This window comes from Salvelinus fontinalis, unplaced genomic scaffold (assembly GCF_029448725.1).
Source record: "Salvelinus fontinalis isolate EN_2023a unplaced genomic scaffold, ASM2944872v1 scaffold_0416, whole genome shotgun sequence".
NCBI lineage: Eukaryota > Metazoa > Chordata > Actinopteri > Salmoniformes > Salmonidae > Salvelinus > Salvelinus fontinalis.
The window spans coordinates 111,370-138,785 of record NW_026600625.1 but is presented as its reverse complement, the minus strand read 5'-3'; the positions used below and the strand labels follow the sequence as shown (position 1 = coordinate 138,785).

At 52.4% G+C, this 27,416-nt stretch overlaps 1 protein-coding gene across 1 annotated transcript in view; it reads right to left on the bottom strand.

Annotated features, from left to right (window-relative positions):
* The window catches only part of LOC129845976 (trinucleotide repeat-containing gene 6A protein-like), a 54,491-nt gene extending 27,619 nt beyond the window's left edge, over positions 1–26,872 (bottom strand). Inside the window, exons 1-4 of the mRNA XM_055913964.1 lie at positions 26,767–26,872; positions 23,304–23,351; positions 20,200–20,288; positions 16,868–19,409 (exon numbers count right to left, since the gene is read on the bottom strand). Of these exons, the coding sequence (XP_055769939.1) occupies positions 16,868–19,409; positions 20,200–20,288; positions 23,304–23,349 (2,677 nt within the window). The 5' untranslated portion in view covers positions 23,350–23,351; positions 26,767–26,872. The remainder of the gene's footprint in view (positions 1–16,867; positions 19,410–20,199; positions 20,289–23,303; positions 23,352–26,766) is intronic.
* Between the last annotated feature and the right edge of the window lie 544 nt (positions 26,873–27,416).

Below are 27,416 nucleotides of genomic sequence, written 5' to 3'. Positions count from 1 at the left end.
GGGAGGCACTTGGTTACGGAGATTGTTCAGGGCTGAGTTGAGGGGCTGGGGAGCGTTATGAGATGGTGCTGCACTGCTGCCGTACATGGAGGTTACATTCTGAAACACACACACACACACACATTAAGAGGACTGAAACACAAACACATTAAGAGGACTGAAACACACACACGTTAAGAGGACTGAAACACACACACGTTAAGAGGACTGAAACACACACACGTTAAGAGGACTGAAACACACACACGTTAAGAGGACTGAAACACACACACGTTAAGAGGACTGAAACACACACACGTTAAGAGGACTGAAACACACACACGTTAAGAGGACTGAAACACACACACGTTAAGAGGACTGAAACACACACACGTTAAGAGGACTGAAACACACACACGTTAAGAGGACTGAAACACACACACACACACACATTAAGACGACTGAAACACACACACACACACACACACACACACACATTAAGAGGACTGAAACACACACACACTTCAGACAGATTGTCACACACATAAACACACACACACTTCAGACAGATTGTCACACACACACTTCAGACAGATTGTCACACACACACACACACACACACACACACACACACACACACACACACATTAAGAGGACTGAAACACAAACACACTTCAGACAGATTGTCACACACAAACACACACACACACACACACTTCAGACATATTGTGACACACATAAACACACACACACTTCAGACAGATTGTCACACACACACTTCAGACAGATTGTCACACACAAACACACACTTCAGACAGATTGTCACACACAAACACACACTTCAGACAGATTGTCACACACATAAACACACACACTTCAGACAGATTGTCACACACATAAACACACACACTTCAGACAGATTGTCACACACACTATATTCAAGAGCAGCGTAACCACTCACCTGCCTACCAGCCTCAGAAACAGAGGGGGTGGGAGCCTGCCCTGAGCAGAGAGAGGGCATAGGCTGAGCACAGTGGGAGGGGGAAAAGCTCATGCCGTGATTGGAGGAGAGCTCCTCCGAGGCGGAGCTATCATAAGCAGAGAGCGGCAGGGAGAGCTGCAGAGGCAAGGACAGACGGACAGATGAGGAAGAGGCATGACATCGTGGAAAACAGGGAGAGGATGGAGGGAGAAAGAGAGAGGGAGGAGAGAAGGCCCCAGAGGATGGAGGGAGAGAGAGAGAGGAGAGAGAGGGAGGAGAGAGAAGGCCCCAGAGGATGGAGGGAGAGAAAGAGAGGAGAGAGAAGGCCCCAGAGGATGGAGGGAGAGAGAGAGAGGGAGGAGAGAGAAGACCCCAGAGGATGGAGGGAGAAAGAGAGAGAGAGAGGGAGGAGAGAAGGCCCCAGAGGATGGAGGGAGAGAGAGAGAGGAGAGAGAGGGAGGAGAGAGAAGGCCCCAGAGGATGGAGGGAGAGAAAGAGAGGAGAGAGAGGGAGGAGAGAGAAGGCCCCAGAGGATGGAGGGAGAGAGAGAGAGAGAAGGCCCCAGAGGATGGAGGGGGAGAGAGAGAGAGAGAGGGAGGAGAGAGAAGGCCTCAGAGGATGGAGGGAGAAAGAGAGAGAGAGAGGGAGGAGAGAGAAGACCCCAGAGGATGGAGGGAGAAAGAGAGAGAGAGAGGGAGGAGAGAGAAGGCCCCAGAGGATGGAGGGAGAAAGAGAGAGAGAGAGGGAGGAGAGAGAAGGCCCCAGAGGATGGAGGGAGAAAGAGAGGAGAGAGAGAGGAGAGAGAAGGCCCCAGAGGATGGAGGGAGAAAGAGAGAGAGAGAGGGAGGAGAGAGAAGGCCCCAGAGGATGGAGGGAGAAAGAGAGAGAGAGAGGGAGGAGAGAGAAGGCCCCAGAGGATGGAGGGAGAAAGAGAGAGAGAGAGGGAGGAGAGAGAAGGCCCCAGAGGATGGAGGGAGAAAGAGAGAGAGAGAGAGAGGAGAGAGAGAAGGCCCCAGAGGATGGAGGGAGAAAGAGAGGAGAGAGAGAGGAGAGAGAGAAGGCCCCAGAGGATGGAGGGAGAGAGAGAAGGCCCCAGAGGATGGAGGGAGAAAGAGAGAGAGGGAGGAGAGAGAGAGAGAGGGAGGAGAGAGAGAAGGTCCCAGAGGATGGAGGGAGAGAAAGAGAGAGAGAGAGGAGAGAAGGCTCCAGAGGATGGAGGGAGAAAGAGAGAGAGGGAGGAGAGAGAGAGAGAGGGAGGAGAGAGAAGACCCCAGAGGATGGAGGGAGAGAGGAGAGAAGGCCCAAGAGGATGGAGGGAGAGAGAGAGAGAGGGAGGAGAGAGAGAAGGTCCCAGAGGATGGAGGGAGAGAAAGAGAGAGAGAGAGGAGAGAAGGCCCCAGAGGATGGAGGGAGAGAAAGAGAGAGAGGGAGGAGAGAGAAGGCCCCAGAGGATGGAGGGAGAGAGAGAGAGAGAGGGAGGAGAGAGAAGGCCCCAGAGGATGGAGGGAGAGAGAGAGAGAGAGAGGGAGGAGAGAGAAGGCCCCAGAGGATGGAGGGAGAAAGAAAGAGAGAGAGGGAGGAGAGAGAAGGCCCCAGAGGATGGAGGGAGAGAAAGAGAGAGAGGGAGGAGAGAGAAGGCCCCAGAGGATGGAGGGAGAAAGAGAGAGAGAGAGGGAGGAGAGAGAAGGCCCCAGAGGATGGAGGGAGAAAGAAAGAGAGAGGGGGGAGAGAGAAGGCCCCAGAGGATGGAGGGAGAAAGAGAGAGAGAGGGAGGGAGGAGAGAGAGAAGGCCCCAGAGGATGGAGGGAGAGAGAGAGGGAGGAGAGAGAGGGAGGAGAGAGAGAGAAGGCCCCAGAGGATGGAGGGAGAGAGAGAGGGAGGAGAGAGAGGGAGGAGAGAGAGAGGAGGCCCCAGAGGATGGAGGGAGAGAGAGAGAGGGAGGAGAGAGGAGGCACCAGAGGATGGAGGGAGAGAGAGAGGGAGGAGAGAGAAGGCCCCAGGTGGAGGGAGAGAGAAAGAGAGAGGGAGGAGAGAGAAGGCCCCAGAGGATGGAGGGAGAGAGAGAGAGAGGGAGGAGAGAGAGAAGGCCCCAGAGGATGGAGGGAGAGAGAGAGAGAGAGGGAGGAGAGAGAAGGCCCCAGAGGATGGAGGGAGAGAGAGAGAGAGGGAGGAGAGAGAGAAGGCCCCAGAGGATGGAGGGAGAGAGAGAGAGAGAGGAGAGAGAGAAGGCCCCAGAGGATGGAGGGAGAGAGAGAGAGAGGGAGGAGAGAGAAGACCCCAGAGGATGGAGGGAGAGAAAGAGAGAGGGAGGAGAGAGAAGGCCCCAGGTGGAGGGAGAGAGAGAGAGAGGGAGGAGAGAGAAGGCCCCAGAGGATGGAGGGAGAGAGAGAGAGAGAGGAGAGAGAGAAGGCCCCAGAGGATGGAGGGAGAGAGAGAGAGAGGGAGGAGAGAGAAGGCCCCAGAGGATGGAGGGAAAAAGAGAGAGAGGGAGGAGAGAGAAGGCCCCAGGTGGAGGGAGAGAGAGAGAGAGGGAGGAGAGAGAAGGCCCCAGAGGATGGAGGGAGAGAAAGAGAGGAGAGAGAAGACCCCAGAGGATGGAGGGAGAGAAAGAGAGAGAGAGAGGAGAGAAGGCCCCAGAGGATGGAGGGAGAAAGAGAGAGAGAGAGAGAGAGAGAGAAGGCCCCAGAGGATGGAGGGAGAGAAAGAGAGAGAGGGAGGAGAGAGAAGGCCCCAGGTGGAGGGAGAGAGAGAGAGAGAGAGGGAGGGAGGAGAGAGAAGGGAGGGAGGAGAGAGAAGACCCCAGAGGATGGAGGGAGAGAGAAAGTGAAGGACGGCAGGAGGAAGCCAGAGAAGCGACAGGAGAAAGAAAGCCAAAGCTTTTTTATGACACTGAGCTACCACCAGGGGACTACATTCTGTAATGACACTGAGCTACCCACCAGGGGAACAACATTCTGTAATGACACTGAGCTACCACCAGGGGACTACATTCTGTAATGACACTGAGCTACCACCAGGGGAACAACATTCTGTAATGACACTGAGCTACCACCAGGGGACTACATTCTGTAATGACACTGAGCTACCACCAGGGGGGACAACATTCTGTAATGACACTGAGCTACCACCAGGGGAACAACATTCTGTAATGACACTGAGCTACCACCAGGGGACTACATTCTGTAATGACACTGAGCTACCACCAGGGGAACAACATTCTGTAATGACACTGAGCTACCACCAGGGGACTACATTCTGTAATGACACTGAGCTACCACCAGGGGACTACATTCTGTAATGACACTGAGCTACCACCAGGGGGACAACATTCTGTAATGACACTGAGCTACCACCAGGGGAAGTACATTCTGTAATGACACTGAGCTACCACCAGGGGACTACATTCTGTAATGACACTGAGCTACCACCAGGGGAAGTACATTCTGTAATGACACTGAGCTACCACCAGGGGAAGTACATTCTGTAATGACACTGAGCTACCACCAGGGGGACTACATTCTGTAATGACACTGAGCTACCACCAGGGGACTACATTCTGTAATGACACTGAGCTACCACCAGAGGGACTACATTCTGTAATGACACTGAGCTACCACCAGGGGACTACATTCTGTAATGACACTGAGCTACCACCAGGGGGGACAACATTCTGTAATGACACTGAGCTACCACCAGGGGGGACTACATTCTGTAATGACACTGAGCTACCACCAGGGGACTACATTCTGTAATGACACTGAGCTACCACCAGGGGGGACAACATTCTGTAATGACACTGAGCTACCACCAGGGGGCAGTGCAGCGCTGGCAGACGGTACACTACACAGACAGAGGAAGGAGCAACACACAGACAGTACCTTGTCGTAGTAAGCGCTTCTCTCCATGGAAGGCTCTTTGTGGATCTGGTGCCTGGAGGAAGAGTTTTTCCCCATCGCTCCACTGTACTCGCCCATGTTCACATCCATACGTTTCTCAGACATCATCCCTCCTCCTCCCCCCATCTCCATCTTATTGCTTTTCGACAAGTCTTCAGGAGAGTCTCTCTAGGGGATGGACAGAGAGAGGGAAAGATAGGTCAGACAAGATAGAGAGAGAGAGAGATAGTCCACTGATGTGCTGGGGGCTGGTCTAGTGGTAGTGCTGCTGCCCCCTGGAGGCAGAGGTTTGCAAGTGCAGCCGCAGAAATTGTACAATTATTTCTCTCGCTCTACTGCTGCGCAGCGTTTGGGACCTGGCAGGCAAATCTGTTACACATAAGTCTCCCCAAGACCTGTTACAATCACACCTGAAGGTTCAGGGAACAGTCTCCCCAAGACCTGTTACAATCACACCTGAAGGGTCGGGTTCAGGGAACAGTCTCCCCAAGACCTGATACAATCACACCTGAAGGTTCAGGGAACAGTCTACCCAAGACCTGTTACAATCACACCTGAAGGGTCGGGTTCAGGGAACAGATTACCCAAGACCTGTTACAATCACACCTGAAGGTTCAGGGAACAGTCTCCCCAAGACCTGTTACAATCACACCTGAAGGGTCGGGTTCAGGGAACAGTCTACCCAAGACCTGTTACAATCACACCTGAAGGTTCAGGGAACAGTCTCCCCAAGACCTGTTACAATCACACCTGAAGGGTCGGGATCAGGGAACAGTCTCCCCAAGACCTGTTACAATCACACCTGAAGGGTCGGGTTCAGGGAACAGTCTCCCCAAGACCTGTTACAATCACACCTGAAGGGTCGGGTTCAGGGAACAGTCTCCCCAAGACCTGTTACAATCACACCTGAAGGGTCGGGTTCAGGGAACAGTCTCCCCAAGACCTGTTACAATCACACCTGAAGGGTCGGGATCAGGGAACAGTCTACCCAAGACCTGTTACAATCACACCTGAAGGTTCAGGGAACAGTCTACCCAAGACCTGTTACAATCACACCTGAAGGTTCAGGGAACAGTCTCCCCAAGACCTGTTACAATCACACCTGAAGGGTCGGGTTCAGGGAACAGTCTCCCCAAGACCTGTTACAATCACACCTGAAGGGTCGGGTTCAGGGAACAGTCTCCCCAAGACCTGTTACAATCACACCTGAAGGGTCGGGTTCAGGGAACAGTCTCCCCAAGACCTGTTACAATCACACCTGAAGGGTCGGGTTCAGGGAACAGTCTCCCCAAGACCTGTTACAATCACACCTGAAGGGTCGGGTTCAGGGAACAGTCTCCCCAAGACCTGTTACAATCACACCTGAAGGGGCAGGATCAGGGAACAGTCTCCCCAAGACCTGTTACAATCACACCTGAAGGGTCAGGTTCAGGGAACAGTCTCCCCAAGACCTGTTACAATCACACCTGAAGGTTTAGGTTAAGGGAACAGTCTCCCCAAGACCTGTTACAATCACACCTGAAGGGGCAGGTTCAGGGAACAGTCCCCCCAAGACCTGTTACAATCACACCTGAAGGGGCAGGTTCAGGGAACAGTCTCCCCAAGACCTGTTACAATCACACCTGAAGGTTCAGGGAACAGTCTCCCCAAGACCTGTTACAATCACACCTGAAGGGTCGGGTTCAGGGAACAGTCTCCCCAAGACCTGTTACAATCACACCTGAAGGTTCAGGGAACAGTCTCCCCAAGACCTGTTACAATCACACCTGAAGGGTCGGGTTCAGGGAACAGTCTCCCCAAGACCTGTTACAATCACACCTGAAGGTTAAGGGAACAGTCTCCCCAAGACCTGTTACAATCACACCTGACGGGTCAGGTTCAGGGAACAGTCTCCCCAAGACCTGTTACAATCACACCTGAAGGGTCGGGTTCAGGGAACAGTCTCCCCAAGACCTGTTACAATCACACCTGAAGGGTCAGGTTCAGGGAACAGTCTCCCCAAGACCTGTTACAATCACACCTGAAGGGTCGGGTTCAGGGAACAGTCTCCCCAAGACCTGTTACAATCACACCTGACGGGTCGGGTTCAGGGAACAGTCTCCCCAAGACCTGTTACAATCACACCTGAAGGGTCGGGATCAGGGAACAGTCTCCCCAAGACCTGTTACAATCACACCTGATGGGTTAGGTTCAGGGAACAGTCTACCCAAGACCTGTTACAATCACACCTGAAGAGTCAGGGAACAGTCTACCCAAGACCTGTTACAATCACACCTGAAGGGTCAGGTTCAGGGAACAATCACACCTGAAGGGTCGGGTTCAGGGAACAGTCTCACCAAGACCTGTTACAATCACACCTGAAGGATCAGGGAACAGTCTCCCCAAGACCTGTTACAATCACACCTGAAGGATCAGGGAACAGTCTCCCCAAGACCTGTTACAATCACACCTGAAGGTTCAGGGAACAGTCTCCCCAAGACCTGTTACAATCACACCTGAAGGTTCAGGGAACAGTCTCCCCAAGACCTGTTACAATCACACCTGAAGGGTCGGGATCAGGGAACAGTCTCCCCAAGACCTGTTACAATCACACCTGAAGGGTCGGGATCAGGGAACAGTCTCCACAAGACCTGTTACAATCACACCTGAAGGGTCGGGTTCAGGGAACAGTCTCCCCAAGACCTGTTACAATCACACCTGAAGGGATTCAGGGAACAGTCTCCCCAAGACCTGTTACAATCACACCTGACGGGTTAGGTTCAGGGAACAGTCTCCCCAAGACCTGTTACAATCACACCTGAAGGGTTGGGTTCAGGGAACAGTCTCCCCAAGACCTGTTACAATCACACCTAAAGGTTCAGGGAACAGTCTCCCCAGGACCTGTTACAATCACACCTGAAGGTTCAGGGAACAGTCTCCCCAAGACCTGTTACAATCACACCTGAAGGGTCGGGATCAGGGAACAGTCTCCCCAAGACCTGTTACAATCACACCTGACGGGTCGGGTTCAGGGAACAGTCTCCCCAAGACCTGTTACAATCACACCTGAAGGGTCGGGATCAGGGAACAGTCTCCCCAAGACCTGTTACAATCACACCTGAAGGGTCGGGATCAGGGAACAGTCTACCCAAGACCTGTTACAATCACACCTGAAGGTTCAGGGAACAGTCTCCCCAAGACCTGTTACAATCACACCTGACGGGTTAGGTTCAGGGAACAGTCTCCCCAAGACCTGTTACAATCACACCTGAAGGGTTGGGTTCAGGGAACAGTCTACCCAAGACCTGTTACAATCACACCTGAAGGGTCGGGTTCAGGGAACAATATCCCCAAGACCTGTTACAATCACACATGAAGGGTCGGGTTCAGGGAACAATCACACCTGAAGGGTCGGGAGCAGGGAACAGTCTCCCCAAGACCTGTTACAATCACACCTGAAGGGTCGGGTTCAGGGAACAGTCTCCCCAAGACCTGTTACAATCACACCTGAAGGGGCAGGTTCAGGGAACAGTCTCCCCAAGACCTGTTACAATCACACCTGAAGGTTCAGGGAACAGTCTCCCCAAGACCTGTTACAATCACACCTGAAGGGTCGGGGAACAGTCTCCCCAAGACCTGTTACAATCACACCTGAAGGGTCGGGATCAGGGAACAGTCTCCCCAAGACCTGTTACAATCACACCTGAAGGGTCGGGTTCAGGGAACAGTCTCCCCAAGACCTGTTACAATCACACCTGAAGGTTCAGGGAACAGTCTCCCCAAGACCTGTTACAATCACACCTGAAGAGTCAGGTTCAGGGAACAGTCTCCCCAAGACCTGTTACAATCACACCTGAAGAGTCAGGTTCATGGAACAGTCTCCCCAAGACCTGTTACAATCACACCTGAAGGGTCGGGATCAGGGAACAGTCTCCCCAAGACCTGTTACAATCACACCTGAAGGGTCAGGTTCAGGGAACAGTCTCCCCAAGACCTGTTACAATCACACCTGAAGGGTTCAGGGAACAGTCTCCCCAAGACCTGTTACAATCACACCTGAAGGGTCGGGTTCAGGGAACAGTCTCCCCAAGACCTGTTACAATCACACCTGAAGGGTCGGGATCAGGGAACAGTCTACCCAAGACCTGTTACAATCACACCTGAAGGGTCGGGTTCAGGGAACAGTCTCCCCAAGACCTGTTACAATCACACCTGAAGGTTCAGGGAACAGTCTCCCAAAGACCTGTTACAATCACACCTGAAGGGTCGGGATCAGGGAACAGTCTCCCCAAGACCTGTTACAATCACACCTGAAGGGTCGGGATCAGGGAACAGTCTACCCAAGACCTGTTACAATCACACCTGAAGGTTCGGGATCAGGGAACAGTCTACCCAAGACCTGTTACAATCACACCTGAAGGTTCGGGATCAGGGAACAGTCTCCCCAAGACCTGTTACAATCACACCTGAAGGGTCGGGTTCAGGGAACAGTCTACCCAAGACCTGTTACAATCACACCTGAAGGGTCGGGATCAGGGAACAGTCTACCCAAGACCTGTTACAATCACACCTGAAGGGTCGGGTTCAGGGAACAGTCTCCCCAAGACCTGTTACAATCACACCTGAAGGTTCAGGGAACAGTCTCCCAAAGACCTGTTACAATCACACCTGAAGGGTCGGGATCAGGGAACAGTCTCCCCAAGACCTGTTACAATCACACCTGAAGGGTCGGGATCAGGGAACAGTCTCCCCAAGACCTGTTACAATCACACCTGAAGGGTCGGGATCAGGGAACAGTCTACCCAAGACCTGTTACAATCACACCTGAAGGTTCGGGATCAGGGAACAGTCTCCCCAAGACCTGTTACAATCACACCTGAAGGGTCGGGTTCAGGGAACAGTCTCCCCAAGACCTGTTACAATCACACCTGAAGGTTCAGGGAACAGTCTCCCCAATACCTGTTACAATCACACCTGAAGGATCGGGTTCAGGGAACAGTCTCCCCAATACCTGTTACAATCACACCTGAAGGATCGGGTTCAGGGAACAGTCTCCCCAATACCTGTTACAATCACACCTGAAGAGTCAGGTTCAGGGAACAGTCTCCCCAAGACCTGTTACAATCACACCTGAAGGGTTCAGGGAACAGTCTCCCCAAGACCTGTTACAATCACACCTGAAGGGTCGGGTTCAGGGAACAGTCTCCCCAAGACCTGTTACAATCACACCTGAAGGGTTCAGGGAACAGTCTCCCCAAGACCTGTTACAATCACACCTGAAGGGGGTTCAGGGAACAGTCTCCCCAAGACCTGTTACAATCACACCGGAAGGATCGGGTTCAGGGAACAGAATACCCTGAAAGGCGACATCTGACTAGTTCCAACCCCTCTTCCCTAAAGGGTCGACATCTGACGAGTTCCAACCCCTCTTCCCTAAAGGGTCGACATCTGACGAGCTCCAACCCCTCATCGCTAAAGGGGCGACATCTGACACGCTCCAACCCCTCATCGCTAAAGGGTCGACATCTGACGAGTTCCAACCCCTCTTCCCTAAAGGGTCGACATCTGACGAGCTCCAACCCCTCTTTGCTAAAGGGTCGACATCTGACGAGATCCAACCCCTCTTTGCTAAAGGGTCGACATCTGACGAGTTCCAACCCCTCTTTGCTAAAGGGTCGACATCTGACGAGCTCCAACCCCTCTTTGCTAAAGGGTCGACATCTGACGAGCTCCAACCCCTCATCGCTAAAGGGGCGACATCTGACGAGCTCCAACCCCTCTCCCCTAAAGGGTCGACATCTGACGAGCTCCAACCCCTCATCACTAAAGGGTCGACATCTGACGAGCTCCAACCCCTCATCACTAAAGGGGCGACATCTGACGAGATCCAACCCCTCTTCACTAAAGGGTCGACATCTGACGAGCTCCAACCCCTCTTTGCTAAAGGGTCGACATCTGACGAGATCCAACCCCTCTTTGCTAAAGGGTCGACATCTGACGAGTTCCAACCCCTCTTTGCTAAAGGGTCGACATCTGACGAGCTCCAACCCCTCTTTGCTAAAGGGTCGACATCTGACGAGCTCCAACCCCTCATCGCTAAAGGGGCGACATCTGACGAGCTCCAACCCCTCTCCCCTAAAGGGTCGACATCTGACGAGCTCCAACCCCTCATCACTAAAGGGTCGACATCTGACGAGCTCCAACCCCTCATCACTAAAGGGGCGACATCTGACGAGATCCAACCCCTCTTCACTAAAGGGTCGACATCTGACGAGCTCCAACCCCTCTCCGCTAAAGGGTCGACATCTGACGAGCTCCAACCCCTCTCCGCTAAAGGGTCGACATCTGACGAGCTCCAACCCCTCTTCACTAAAGGGTCGACATCTGACGAGCTCCAACCCCTCATCGCTAAAGGGTCGACATCTGACGAGCTCCAACCCCTCTTCACTAAAGGGTCGACATCTGACGAGCTCCAACCCCTCTTCACTAAAGGGTCGACATCTGACGAGTTCCAACCCCTCTTCGCTAAAGGGTCGACATCTGACGAGCTCCAACCCCTCTTCGTTATTTAATGACTTTTCTTGTGTTTTTAATCTTTATTTTTTGGTGCAGAAAGATCATACTATTATCTCATGTGACAACAGAAGCACTTCTGGACAACAGAAGGACAGTTCCTATCCTCGGTGCTTGTGACAGAAACAGCATTTGATTTGAGGGTTCGAGGGTTCAAGGTTCAAGGGTTCAAGGTTCAAGGGTTCAAGGGTGCGTACTCACAGGGTAGTTCATGTTGTTGAACTGTTTGACGAACTGGTTCATCCAGACATCCTCCTGCTTGTTCACTGATTTGTTCATCTGAAACACACAGAGAGACCTGGTTAATAACCTACACAGAGAGAGACACCTGGTTAATAACCTACACAGAGAGAGACACCTGGTTAATAACCTACACAGAGAGAGACCTGGTTAATAACCTACACAGAGAGAGAGACCTGGTTAATAACCTACACAGAGAGAGAGAGACCTGGTTAATAACCTACACAGAGAGAGAGAGACCTGGTTAATAACCTACACAGAGAGAGACACCTGGTTAATAACCTACACAGAGAGAGACACCTGGTTAATAACCTACACAGAGAGAGACCTGGTTAATAACCTACACAGAGAGAGAGACCTGGTTAATAACCTACACAGAGAGAGAGAGACCTGGTTAATAACCTACACAGAGAGAGAGAGACCTGGTTAATAACCTACACAGAGAGAGAGACACCTGGTTAATAACCTACACAGAGAGAGAGACACCTGGTTAATAACCTACACAGAGAGAGAGACACCTGGTTAATAACCTACACAGAGAGAGACCTGGTTAATAACCTACACAGAGAGACCTGGTTAATAACCTACACAGAGAGAGAGACCTGGTTAATAACCTACACAGAGAGAGAGACCTGGTTAATAACCTACACAGAGAGAGACCTGGTTAATAACCTACACAGAGAGAGAGACCTGGTTAATAACCTACACAGAGAGAGAGACCTGGTGAATAACCTACACAGAGAGAGAGACCTGGTTAATAACCTACACAGAGAGAGAGACCTGGTTAATAACCTACACAGAGAGAGACCTGGTTAATAACCTACACAGAGAGAGAGAGACCTGGTTAATAACCTACACAGAGAGAGAGACCTGGTTAATAACCTACACAGAGAGAGAGACCTGGTTAATAACCTACACAGAGAGAGACCTGGTTAATAACCTACACAGAGAGAGAGACCTGGTTAATAACCTACACAGAGAGAGAGACCTGGTTAATAACCTACACAGAGAGACCTGGTTAATAACCTACACAGAGAGAGACCTGGTTAATAACCTACACAGAGAGAGAGACCTGGTTAATAACCTACACAGAGAGAGAGACCTGGTTAATAACCTACACAGAGAGAGAGACCTGGTTAATAACCTACACAGAGAGAGAGACCTGGTTAATAACCTACACAGAGAGAGAGACCTGGTTAATAACCTACACAGAGAGAGAGACCTGGTTAATAACCTACACAGAGAGACCGGACGCAGTAATACCTTAGGAGGGATTTTCTTCATATAATTCCAGCTGTGTTGCTGAGGCCCGTTAGTCCGGTTGTCCTGACCATGGCCGTCTCTCTCCCGGTCTCGGTAGTTCTCTCTGTGACCGTCTCTCTCCCGGTCTCGGTGACTTGGGGCGTTGCTCCACATCCCGATCTCCACCTCCTCCTCCGGTTCCCAACTGGACTGGCACGACATCTCCTCCCCACACCAGGTACCACTCTCCTGCTGCCGCTGCTGCATGGGCTTGGGACCTGGAGGGAGATGGGGGGGAGAGAGGACGAAGGGATGAGACCTGGGTAGAGAACAGGGAGACGGGACCTGGGGAGAGAGGACGAGGGGGCCTGGAGTGAGACGGGGGAGAGAGGACGAGGGGGCCTGGAGGGAGAAGGGGGAGAGAGGACGAGGGGGCCTGGAGGGAGAAGGGGGAGAGAGGGCGAAGGGATGAAACCTGGAGAGAGAACAGGAAGACAAGGGGACGGGACCTGGAGGGAGACGAGGGGACGGAACCTGGAGAGAGAACAGGGAGACGAGGGGACGGGGGACGGGACCTGGAGGGAGACGAGGGGGCCTGGAGAGAGAAGGGGAGAGAGGGCGAAGGGATGAACCCTGGAGAGAGAACAGGGAGACGGGACCTGGAGGGAGACACGAGGGGACGGGACCTGGAGAGAGACACGAGGGGACGAGGGGGCCTGGAGAGAGAACAGGGAGACGGGACCTGGAGGGAGACGAGGGGACGTGTGTCTCACCAGGTTTGTGGTGGTTCTGTGGTCCAGGTCCTTCCCAGCCTCCTGTCCCAGAGGTGTCCCCTCGGTCTCTGTCCCCTCGGTGTCCCAGCTCCTCCCAGGTGGAGCTGGTGTCCATGGGTTTCCCCCAGGCCGATGTCCCGTTGTCCACAGAGACAGGGGGGGCTGACGGCTCACACCACGTTCCTGACTCCATCTTCTGGGGACCTGCGTACTGTTCACCCCAGCCTGGAGGCAGGAGAGAGGAGGAGGAGGGGAGAGAGGGGGAGGAGGAGAGGGAGAGGGGGAGGAGGAGAGAGAGAGGGAGGAGGAGAGAGAGAGGGAGGAGGAGAGGGAGGAGGAGAGAGAGAGGGAGGAGGAGAGGGAGAGGGGGAGAGAGAGGGAGAGGGGGAGAGAGAGAGGAGGAGAGGGGAGAGAGAGGGAGGAGGAGAGGGAGAGGAGGAGAGGGAGAGGAGGAGAGAGAGGGTGAGGAGGAGGAGAGAGAGGGGGAGGAGGAGAGAGAGAGGGAGGAGGAGAGGGAGAGGGAGGAGGAGAGAGAGAGGGAGGAGGAGAGGGAGAGGGGGAGAGAGAGAGAGGGGGAGAGAGAGAGAGGGGGAGAGAGAGGGAGAGGGGGAGAGAGAGGGAGAGGGGGAGAGAGAGAGGAGGAGGGGGGAGAGAGAGGGAGGAGGAGAGGGAGGAGAGAGAGGGGGAGGAGTTTCACCATTTTGTTTAGAGGTTTCCGTTTTTCCCCTTTAATTCCAATAATCACCGAGCAAGAAGCTGCAAGAGGCTGTTGTTTAGCGGCTAGCAAGAGGCTGTTGTTTAGCGGCTAGCAAGAGGCTGTTGTTTAGCGGCTAGCAAGAGGCCGTTGTTTAGCGGCTAGCAAGAGGCCGTTGTTTAGCGGCTAGCAAGAGGCCGTTGTTTAGCGGCTAGCAAGAGGCCGTTGTTTAGCACCTAGCAAGAGGGCGTTGTTTAGCACCTAGCAAGAGGCCGTTGTTTAGCGGCTAGCAAGAGGGCGTTGTTTAGCGGCTAGCAAGAGGCTGTTGGTTAGCAGCTAGCAAGAGGCTGTTGTGTGGCAGCTAGCAAGAGGCTGTTGTGTGGCAGCTAGCAAGAGGCTGTTGTTTAGCAGCTAGCAAGAGGCTGTTGTTTAGCACCTAGCAAGAGGCTGTTTAGCGCCTAGCAAGAGGCTGTTTAGCGCCTAGCAAGAGGCTGTTGTTTAGCACCTAGCAAGAGGCTGTTGGTTAGCACCTAGCAAGAGGCTGTTGGTTAGCACCTAGCAAGAGGGCGTTGTTTAGCAGCTAGCAAGAGGGCGTTGTTTAGCACCTAGCAAGAGGGCGTTGTTTAGCAGCTAGCAAGAGGCTGTTGTTTAGCACCTAGCAAGAGGCTGTTGTTTAGCACCTAGCAAGAGTCTGTTGTTTAGCACCTAGCAAGAGTCTGTTGTTTAGCACCTAGCAAGAGGCTGTTTAGCGCCTAGCAAGGGGCTGTTGTTTAGCAGCTAGCAAGAGGCCGCTGTTTAGATTTTACAGAGCCCTGAAACTGTGAGTGATATTATAGAGCCCTGTGTCCGCGAGTGATTTTTATAGAGCCCTGTGTCTGTGAGTGATTTTTATAGAGCCCTGTGTCTGTGAGTGATTTTTATAGAGCCCTGGGTCTGTGAGTGATTTATATAGAGCCCTGGGTCTGTGAGTGATTTATATAGAGCCCTGGGTCTGTGAGTGATTTATATAGAGCCCTGGGTCTGTGAGTGATTTATATAGAGCCCTGGGTCTGTGAGTGATTTATATAGAGCCCTGGGTCTGTGAGTGATTTATATAGAGCCCTGGGTCTGTGAGTGATTTATATAGAGCCCTGGGTCTGTGAGTGATTTATATAGAGCCCTGGGTCTGTGAGTGATTTATATAGAGCCCTGGGTCTGTGAGTGATTTACATAGAACCCTGTGTCTGTGAGTGATCTACATAGAGCCCTGAGTCAGTGAGTGATTTTATATAGAGCCCTGAGTCAGTGAGTGATTTTATATAGAGCCCTGGATCTGTGAGTGATTTTATATAGAGCCCTGGACCTGTGAGTGATTTTATATAGAGCCCTGGACCTGTGAGTGATTTTATATAGAGCCCTGGACCTGTGAGTGATTTTATATAGAGCCCTGGACCTGTGAGTGATTTTATATAGAGCCCTGGACCTGTGAGTGATTTTATATAGAGCCCTGGACCTGTGAGTGATTTTATATAGAGCCCTGGACCTGTGAGTGATTTTATATAGAGCCCTGGATCTGTGAGTGATTTTACATAGAGCCCTGGATCTGTGAGTGATTTTACATAGAGCCCTGGATCTGTGAGTGATTTTATATAGAGCCCTGGACCTGTGAGTGATTTTACATAGAGCCCTGGATCTGTGAGTGATTTTACATAGAGCCCTGGATCTGTGAGTGATTTTACATAGAGCCCTGGATCTGTGAGTGATTTTATATAGAGCCCTGGATCTGTGAGTGATTTTACATAGAGCCCTGTGTCTGTGAGTGATTTACATAGAGCCCTGGATCTGAGTGATTTTATATAGAGCCCTGGACCTGTGAGTGATTTTATATAGAGCCCTGGACCTGTGAGTGATTTATATAGAGCCCTGGACCTGGGAGTGATTTTATATAGAGCCCTGAGTCTGTGAGTGATTTTATATAGAGCCCTGAGTCTGTGAGTGATTTTATATAGAGCCCTGAGTCTGAGTGATTTTATATAGAGCCCTGTGTCTGTGAGTGATTTTATATAGAGCCCTGGACCTGTGAGTGATTTTATATAGAGCCCTGGACCTGTGAGTGATTTTATACAGCCCTTTCTCTCCCTCCCTGTCTCCCCCTTTCTGTCTCCCTCTGTCTCAGCCCCCCCCTAGAACTCTCTGTATTTCAGGCCAAACAAAGATCTGTGTTTCTGGCTGCACTCACAGCTCAGAGAGAAACATCTACGCTGTAGAACATTNGTGTGTGTGTGTGTGTGTGTGTGTGTGTCCATACAGTGTGTGTGTGTGTGTGTCCATACAGTGTGTGTGTGTGTCCATACAGTGTGTGTGTGTGTCCATACAGTGTGTGTGTGTGTGTGTGTGTGTGTGTGTGTGTGTGTGTGTGTGTGTGTGTGTGTGTGTGTGTGTGTGTGTGTGTGTGTGTCTCCATACAGTGTGTGTGTGTGTGTGTCCATACAGTGTGTGTGTGTGTGTGTGTACAGCTCCGTCAACTCACCAGGGCTGCAGGTCTTGTCCTTGTCGGCCATGTTGTTCAGGGGTGGTGGGGGCTGCTGCTGGGGTTTGGTCATGGCATCCTGCTCTGATTGGCTGGTCTTGTTCCACATGTTAACCCCGCTACAGTTGTATTTGTTGGGGTCTCCCCACGCCGAGGTCCCGTCATCGATCTCCATCCTCCTCCTCACCGACTCTGGACTAGGCTCCTCCCACCCGGTAGACGACTCCTCCTCCTTGTGGGAGGGTCCAACAGGGACCGCCACCCCAGTCCAGCCGCTGGGTTTGGAACCTCCGGGGCCTGAGGGCTGGGGACCGCCTGGTGGATGTGCTCTAGGGTCCGGGCCAGCGTTGGAGTTAGAGTCTGGACTTTTACCCCACTCGGAGGGTGGCGCCGGTTCCCCCCAGCTCTGAGAGGGGTGGCCGGGCTTCGTGGCCGGCTCGCCCCACCCCCCCTGAGTCTGGTGGTTCTGGGGTTTGGGTCCGGGGACGGACGCAGGAGGGGGCTCTCCCCAGCCAGAGTGAGGGTTGCTGGGATGGTCGGGGGTGTTGGACGCTCCTCTGACACCCCAGGTGCTGCTGCTGCTGTCGTCGGGGTGTGTGTTGTTGTTGCCCGGGTGACCGGGCTCACCCCATCCTCCAGACCCTGAACGGTCGCTGTCGTTGTCCCATCCTCCAGACCCGCTAGTCCTCTGGGGCTGGCCCCAGTAGCTGCTGCTCCCTCCTCCTCTGGAGCGGTCTCCGCCCCCACCGCCACTAGTGGCGCCCCAGCCCTGCTTTTGTGTTTTAGGAGGGTTGGTCCAGGTGTTGGAGAGGTCTTCCTTCTGGCTGTTCCCCCAGGTAGAGGAAGAGTTGCTGTGATCCCATCCTCGTTCTCCTCCAGGACCTTTGTTGTCTCTGTCTCCACAACCAGACAAGGTCTTCTGCTCTACCCAGCCAGACCCTCCTGACTCTGGGCTTGTATTACCCGGCCCGTCTCCCCGCCATCCTCCAGAGGTGGAGGTCTGAGAACGAGCCGTGTGGCTTTTCGAGCCATAGCCAGGGCCTCCGTGACTGGACTTCCTGTCATCGGGTCTAGGGGCGGGAGAGGTGACGTCCCAGGCCGTGTTCTGGCGTACTGGGGTCTGGCCCCAGCCAGTGTTACAGAGGACACGTGGGTCCACGTCTGTACAGGAGAGGACTTGATGAGTTGACCCAGGGAGGGGGCCTTTTGGACGGGGGTCGTTCCTGTCCCTGTCTAAGCTACGGCCTCCAGAGCTCTCCCCGCTCCCCTCACTTCCTCCAGACGTCCCCCGGCACCCGCTCGCATGTCCCTGCACTCCTCCTCCTCCTCCTCCTCCTCCTCCCATCCTGAGTGCGTCATCTTCAAGACTCTTCCAGCCATTGGCTCCTCCTCCCGACTTCCGTCCGTCGCCGGAATCCTGAGATTTGTTGCCGGGCAACGAGCTCCACTCCCCACCGGGGGGTTGCCTGTTGGAGGAGGAGCCAGACGAAGAAGAGGACGAGGAAGAGGAGGCGTTTCCCCATGGTCGTGGGATCCCGGCAGGACCCACTCCGTTCCCATTGCTCGCCGCTCCTCCAGTCCCCAAGGACAGGTTGCGAGGTGAGGAGGAAGCAGCGGGACCAGAGTCCCACCTCCCTACAGAGTCCTTGCTGTTATTTTTACTGTTGTAAACAGCAGCGGAGGAGGAGGAGGAGGAGGAGGGCTGGCCCTGTCCCTGGCCGTTCACAGTGTCGCCCGAGGCCCCCCAAGGCTTACAGAAGCCCCGTGCCAGGCCCTCGCCGTGGGGGTGCTGGACGTCGGACAGAGTCCCGTTGGAGAGCTGATCTCCAACCTCTGATCCCGCTCCCCAGGAACGCAGCGCCGAGCCGCGTGTAGAGTTTGGTAAACTAGAGGCGTCGACGGCGTCAGTAGTGTGAATTGGTCCGTTGGTTGCTTCAGTGTTCAGGTGGTGAGTCTTGATAGTGGTATCATTCAGGAAGTGGTACCGCTGTTCAGACAGAGACGTAGAGAGGTTGTCCGGTTGTGTCCCTCCCCAGCCCAGAGAGCCTCCCTGCTGGCCAATCTTACAGCCAGAGGGTCCCTGGGGGCCGGGCCAGGCACTGTGGTTAACTTTTGGGTTCAAAGCGCCGGGGGTCACACCAGCTCCGTTGGCCGACGCCCAGGGGCTGGGCTTGTTGCCGTGGTTACCGTCGACGGGGGCGGAGGAGTCGTCGTCGGAGCCGTTGGCCACGCCCCCCCACGGGCCTTTCACCGCCCCGTTACACATCACGACGTTATTGCTGCTGCTACCGGGAGGAGCGTTGCCGTTAGTCACCGTCAGGGGGGAGAAACGGTTCCCGTTACGGTTTCCGTTTTCGTTAGCGCCCGGGGGCGGCGACGACGACATCGCGGTGACCAAGTTCTTCTCCGAGCCAGCGGAGCTAGAGGCGGAGTCTGTGTCCATGCATTCTGAGGTGAGCTCGGGGTCGCTGCCGGAGCTGCTGCCGGCTGCCGAGTTAGAGGAGGAGGACGGCGTGTCACTGCAGACCGAGTCTACCAGCACCTTGAAAAGAGAAAACTTTTATTCATAAAAGTTATAAAAACGGTATTTATTATTTTTATTTTTAATCGAGCCTTAAATTAAAGACCCAAATTTTTACACATGTATAAACATCTACATGGCAGTCACAGATACTGAAATACATGGATATTGTGTTGATATTGGGTTGATATTGGGTTGATATTGCGTTGATATTGCGTTGATATTGCGTTGATATTGCGTTGATATTGCGTTGATATTGCGTTGATATTGCGTTGATATTGCGTTGATATTGCGTTGATATTGCGTTGATATTGCGTTGATATTGCGTTGATATTGGGTTGATATTGTGTCTGAAAACTCAAAAAGAAAACGGTCCCAAATTCAGATAATTTTTTTTAAATCCCTGAGATATAAAATAATATCTTTATCAGAACCAGAGTTACGGGCTTTTAAAGTCGACTTCACCCGGGAAGGTACAGGAGGAGAACACCAATCAGATTGAATGATTTAAACATTTAAATTGCATTAAATAAATCATGACAAGAAATAATTACTTTACAATAGGATACATATATTTGAATTGGAGACTAAAAAAAAATAACAAAATCGTTCCAAATATTAAAACACTAAAAGAAAGATGTTTTGTTTTGACTAAATTCAACACTGGATGAAACACGACAACAAATAATAATGATAATCATTTCAATTCAGCTCGCAGGACCGGGTAGTGGGACGGGGTAGAGGGACGGGGTAGAGGGACGGGGTAGAGGGACAGGTATAGTACATTGGGAGAAGCTCAGAGAGTCCTCACCTTGCCCCAGTTACTGTTGCCGTCGCAGGGAGAAGCAGAGCTCCAGGGGGAATTCTCATACTGAGACTCCAGGCCAGGGCGGTCCAAACCTGGGGACAGAAAGGGGGAGAGGTGGTAGAAGTTTGGTTAGCTCACAAGAGAACACACACACACACACACACACACCCTCACCCCCACACAGACACAGACACACACCCCCTGGTGGAAGCGGAGGGATGGCACCCAGACGTCCACCTGTTAACTGGGTGAGAAGAAGGTGCCTTGTCTCCCTCTAACCCAGCCCGGTCCCCGTGTCTCCCTCTAACCCAGCCCGGTCCCCGTGTCTCCCTCTAACCCAGCCCGGTCCCCGTGTCTCCCTCTAACCCAGCCCGGTCCCCGTGTCTCCCTCTAACCCAGCCCGGTCCCCGTGTCTCCCTCTAACCCAGCCCGGTCCCCGTGTCTCCCTCTAACCCAGCCCGGTCCCCGTGTCTCCCTCTAACCCAGCCCGGTCCCCGTGTCTCCCTCTAACCCAGCCCGGTCCCCGTGTCTCCCTCTAACCCAGCCCGGTCCCCGTGTCTCCCTCTAACCCAGCCCGGTCCCCGTGTCTCCCTCTAACCCAGCCCGGTCCCCGTGTCTCCCTCTAACCCAGCCCGGTCCCCGTGTCTCCCTCTAACCCAGCCCGGTCCCCGTGTCTCCCTCTAACCCAGCCCGGTCCCCGTGTCTCCCTCTAACCCAGCCCGGTCCCCGTGTCTCCCTCTAACCCAGCCCGGTCCCCGTGTCTCCCTCTAACCCAGCCCGGTCCCCGTGTCTCCCTCTAACCCAGCCCGGTCCCCGTGTCTCCCTCTAACCCAGCCCGGTCCCCGTGTCTCCCTCTAACCCAGCCCGGTCCCCGTGTCTCCCTCTAACCCAGCCCGGTCCCCGTGTCTCCCTCTAACCCAGCCCGGTCCCCGTGTCTCCCTCTAACCCAGCCCGGTCCCCGTGTCTCTCTCTAACCCAGCCCGGTCCCCGTGTCTCCCTCTAACCCAGCCCGGTCCCCGTGTCTCCCTCTAACCCAGCCCGGTCCCCGTGTCTCCCTCTAACCCAGCCCGGTCCCCGTGTCCCCCTCTAACCCAGCCCGGTCCCCGTGTCCCTCTAACCCAGCCCGGTCCCCGTGTCTCTAACCCAGCCCGGTCCCCGTGTCTCTAACCCAGCTCGGTCCCCGTGTCTCTAACCCAGCCCGGTCCCCGTGTCTCTAACCCAGCCCGGTCCCCGTGTCTCTAACCCAGCTCGGTCCCCGTGTCTCTAACCCAGCCCGGTCCCCGTGTCTCTAACCCAGCCCGGTCCCCGTGTCTCTAACCCAGCCCGGTCCCCGTGTCTCTAACCCAGCCCGGTCCCCGTGTCTCTAACCCAGCCCAGTCCCCGTGTCTCTAACCCAGCCCAGTCCCCGTGTCTCTAACCCAGCCCAGTCCCCGTGTCTCTAACCCAGCCCGGTCCCCGTGTCTCTAACCCAGCTCGGTCCCCGTGTCTCTAACCCAGCCCGGTCCCCGTGTCTCTAACCCAGTCCGGTCCCCGTGTCTCTAACCCAGCCCGGTCCCCGTGTCTCTAACCCAGCCCAGTCCCCGTGTCTCTAACCCAGCCCAGTCCCCGTGTCTCTAACCCAGCCCAGTCCCCGTGTCTCTAACCCAGCCCAGTCCCCGTGTCTCTAACCCAGCCCAGTCCCCGTGTCTCCCTCTAACCCAGCCCAGTCCCCGTGTCTCCCTCTAACCCAGCCCAGTCCCCGTGTCTCCCTCTAACCCAGCCCAGTCCCCGTGTCTCCCTCTAACCCAGCCCAGTCCCCGTGTCTCCCTCTAACCCAGCCCAGTCCCCGTGTCTCCCTCTAACCCAGCCCAGTCCCCGTGTCTCCCTCTAACCCAGCCCAGTCCCCGTGTCTCTAACCCAGCTCAGTCCCCGTGTCTCTAACCCAGCCCGGTCCCCGTGTCTCTAACCCAGCCCTGTCCCCGTGTCTCTAACCCAGCCCAGTCCCCGTGTCTCTAACCCAGCCCAGTCCCCGTGTCTCTAACCCAGCCCTGTCCCCGTGTCTCTAACCCAGCCCAGTCCCTGTGATCATGATGCAGACATTCACAGTGTGTGTGTCAGTCTAGTCAGCAGCCACCATTTTGTTTCAGCAGCGTGATACTACAGCCAACCAAGAGGGGGGGTGGGGAGGGAGGGGAGAGATGGGAAAGGGAGGTGAGAGGCGAGGGAGGGAGGGGGGACATTGGAGGGGGGGGGGTGGGGAGAGACGGGAGAGGGGAGAGGCTATTTGTTATTTTACGAGGAGAACCTCTTCCTCAGAACTAAAATGACCCTGTCGTGTCTCCAGTATCTGTTCTTCTCTTCTGGCAATTAACCACCTTGGTTTTCTGTAAAGCCACGCTCATACAGCCAACCAGGAGGGGGGGGGGGGGACATTGGAGCGGGGGGGGTGGGGTTTGGTTTTCTGTAAAGCCACGCGCATTCTCGCTCATTCCTCGCCAGTCACACACACGATGGCTGCCAATTCTCCTTGAATGTTGTCCAGTCCGTCTGCTAAGTCAGAATGCTCTCTCCCTCCCCCCTCCTCTCTCCCTTTCTGTGCCTTTGAAACCTAACCCTAACCCCTAACCCAACCCCCTACCCTAACCCCTAAACCTACCCCCTACACTAACCCCTACACTAACCCCTACACTAACCCCAACCCCCTAACCCTAACCTTAACCCACCCCTACCCTAACCTTTGAACCCTAACCCCCAACCCCTACACTAACCCCTACCCTAACCTTTGAACCCTACCCTTTGTAGGAGCACATGCTGTGACAAACGCAGTAGAAGTTGAATAACAAGGTGAGACGATCTAAAGAGGTGAACGGTAGGAGAGATCAGACACTGAGACCTACTCCTACTCTAACCCCTAACCTTTAACCCCTACCCTAACCTTTACAATGACCGACAACACTGAGACCACATAACAACAGTCAACGTGAGATCCTGTGGGGGGGGGGGGGGGCTGGGATTCAGGAATGACCTTGTTGTCTGACTGGAGTACTATAGGGAGAGATCCAGGAAGGCAGAGAGAAGAAGAGTCAAGGTCAAAAGGGTAAAAAAAAAAAGTAAAAAAAAGTTGTCACCTGTTTGGTTAGGGGAGTGGCTGACCGAGTCCCGAATTGGAGCCATGCCTAGGATACAGAACAGAAGAGAGGAAAGAACATGAGGATAGCGAGAGAGAGAGAGAGAGAGAGAGGATAGCGAGAGAGAGAGAGAGAGAGAGAGAGAGAGGAGGTTAGCGAGAGAGAGAGAGAGAGAGAGAGAGAGAGGAGGTTAGCGAGAGAGAGAGAGAGAGAGAGAGGAGGTTAGCGAGAGAGAGAGAGAGAGAGAGAGGAGGTTAGCGAGAGAGAGAGAGAGAGAGAGGAGGTTAGCGAGAGAGAGAGAGAGAGAGAGAGGAGGTTAGCGAGAGAGAGAGACCTACTGATAGAGGACCTTAGTGTTGACAATACCAACCTACTGATAGTGTTGACAGTACTAACCTACTGATAGAGGACCTTAGTGTTGACAGTACTAACCTACTGATAGTGTTGACAGTACTAACCTACTGATAGTGTTGACAGTACTAACCTACTGATAGAGGACCTTGGTGTTGACAGTACTAACCTACTGATAGTGTTGACAGTACTAACCTACTGATAGTGTTGACAGTACTAACCTACTGATAGTGTTGACAGTACTAACCTACTGATAGTGTTGACAGTACTAACCTACTGATAGTGTTGACAGTACTAACCTACTGATAGAGGACCTTAGTGTTGACAGTACTAACCTATTGATAGAGGACCTTAGTGTTGACAGTACTAACCTACTGATAGAGGACCTTAGTGTTGACAGTACTAACCTACTGATAGTGTTGACAGTACTAACCTACTGATAGAGGACCTTAGTGTTGACAGTACTAACCTACTGATAGTGTTGACAGTACTAACCTACTGATAGTGTTGACAGTACTAACCTACTGATAGTGTTGACAGTACTAACCTACTGATAGAGGACCTTAGTGTTGACAGTACTAACCTATTGATAGAGGACCTTAGTGTTGACAGTACTAACCTACTGATAGAGGACCTTAGTGTTGACAGTACTAACCTATTGAGACAGAGGACCTTAGTGTTGACAGTACTAACCTACTGATAGAGGACCTTAGTGTTGACAGTACTAACCTACTGATAGAGGACCTTAGTGTTGACAGTACTAACCTACTGATAGTGTTGACAGTACTAACCTACTGATAGTGTTGACAGTACTAACCTACTGATAGTGTTGACAGTACTAACCTACTGATAGAGGACCTTAGTGTTGACAGTACTAACCTATTGATAGAGGACCTTAGTGTTGACAGTACTAACCTACTGATAGAGGACCTTGGTGTTGACGGTACTAACCTACTGATAGAGGACCTTATTGTTGACAGTACTAACCTACTGATAGTGTTGACGGTACTAACCTACTGATAGAGGACCTTAGTGTTGACAGTACTAACCTACTGATAGTGTTGACAGTACTAACCTACTGATAGAGGACCTTAGTGTTGACAGTACTAATCTACTGATAGTGTTAACAGTACTAACCTACTGATAGAGGACCTTAGTGTTGACAGTACTAATCTACTGATAGAGGACCTTAGTGTTGACAGTCCTAACCTACTGATAGTGTTAACAGTACTAACCTACTGATAGAGGACCTTAGTGTTGACAGTACTAATCTACTGATAGAGGACCTTAGTGTTGACAGTCCTAACCTACTGATAGTGTTAACAGTACTAACCTACTGATAGTGTTGACAGTACTAACCTACTGATAGAGGACCTTAGTGTTGACAGTACTAACCTACTGATAGTGTTGACAGTACTAACCTACTGATAGAGGACCTTAGTGTTGACAGTACTAACATACTGATAGAGGACCTTACTGTTGACAGTACTAACCTACTGATAGAGGACCTTGGTGTTGACGGTACTAACCTACTGATAGAGGACCTTAGTGTTGACAGTACTAACCTACTGATAGAGGACCTTACTGTTGACAGTACTAACCTACTGATAGAGGACCTTAGTGTTGACAGTACTAACCTACTGATAGTGTTGACAGTACTAACCTACTGATAGAGGACCTTAGTGTTGACAGTCCTAACCTACTGATAGAGGACCTTAGTGTTGACAGTACTAACCTACTGATAGAGGACCTTAGTGTTGACAGTACTAACCTACTGATAGAGGACCTTAGTGTTGACAGTACTAACCTACTGATAGTGTTGACAGTACTAACCTACTGATAGAGGACCTTAGTGTTGACAGTACTAACCTACTGATAGAGGACCTTAATGTTGACAGTACTAACCTACTGATAGTGTTGACAGTACTAACCTACTGATAGAGGACCTTAGTGTTGACAGTACTAACCTACCGATAGAGGACCTTAGTGTTGACAGTACTAACCTACTGATAGAGGACCTTAGTGTTGACAGTACTAACCTACTGATAGAGGACCTTAATGTTGACAGTACTAACCTACTGATAGAGGACCTTAGTGTTGACAGTACTAACCTACTGATAGAGGACCTTAGTGTTGACAGTACTAACCTACTGATAGAGGACCTTAGTGTTGACAGTACTAACCTACTGATAGAGGACCTTATTGTTGACAGTACTAACCTACTGATAGTGTTGACAGTACTAACCTACTGATAGAGGACCTTAGTGTTGACAGTACTAACCTACTGATAGAGGACCTTAGTGTTGACAGTACTAACCTACTGATAGTGTTGACAGCACTAACCTATTGATAGAGGACCTTAGTGTTGACGGTACTAACCTACTGATAGTGTTGACAGTACTAACCTATTGATAGAGGACCTTAGTGTTGACAGTACTAACCTACTGATAGAGGACCTTAGTGTTGACAGTACTAACCTACTGATAGAGGACCTTAGTGTTGACAGTACTAACCTACTGATAGAGGACCTTAATGTTGACAGTACTAACCTACTGATAGTGTTGACAGTACTAACCTACTGATAGAGGACCTTAGTGTTGACAGTACTAACCTACTGATAGAGGACGTTAGTGTTGACAGTACTAACCTACTGATAGTGTTGACAGCACTAACCTATTGATAGAGGACCTTAGTGTTGACGGTACTAACCTACTGATAGTGTTGACAGTACTAACCTATTGATAGAGGACCTTAGTGTTGACAGTACTAACCTACCGATAGAGGACCTTAGTGTTGACAGTACTAACCTACTGATAGAGGACCTTAGTGTTGACAGTACTAACCTACTGATAGTGTTGACGGTACTAACCTACTGATAGAGGACCTTATTGTTGACAGTACTAACCTACTGATAGAGGACCTTAGTGTTGACAGTAATAACCTACTGATAGAGGACCTTAGTGTTGACAGTAATAACCTACTGAGACATAGAGGACCTTATTGTTGACAGTACTAACCCACTGAGACATAGAGGACCTTATTGTTGACAGTACATTTGAGATGTAGTCTAGGCGAGGTAACGTTTATAGTAATCTAGTCTACATTGTATTACCTGTTAGTGGCGCTGCCTGTCCGGCGGCGGTCCGGGTCAGGGCGCCACCTGGCTGTGTGGAGGACCGCTGCACTGGGGGGAGGAGGGGGTTCCTAGAGCCACGGGTTCAGTTTGTGGTTAGGGGGTCAGGGCTCAGGGCTGGGCACACAGGGGCAGGCTGGGAGAGGGGCTGGCAGCTGGCTGGAACCCTGTTGGCATCGCTGAAGATGCTCGGAGCAGAGTGTGTGTGTGTGTGTGTGTGTGTAGTGGGGTGGTCGTCGTTCAGATTGGCAGGTCAAGGATCAGGACTCTGCCTGGATTTGATATGTTCTGACGCTGCAGAGGAGAGGAGAGGAGGAAAAGGAGGAAGAGGGAGGAAAAGGAGGAAGAGGAAGGAGGAAGAGGGAGGAAGAGGGAGGAAAAGTAAGAGGAAGGAAAAGGAAGGAGGAAGAGGGAGGAAAAGGAAGGAAAAGGAAGGAGGAAGAGGGAGGAAAAGGAAGGAGGAAGAGGGAGGAAAAGGAAGGAGGAAGAGGAAGGAAAGGGAAGGAGGAAGAGGAAGGAAAGGGAAGGAGGAAGAGGAAGGAAAAGGAAGGAGGAAGAGGAAGGAAAAGGAAGGAGGAAGAGGGAGGAAAAGGAAGGAGGAAGAGGAAGGAAAAGGAAGGAGGAAGAGG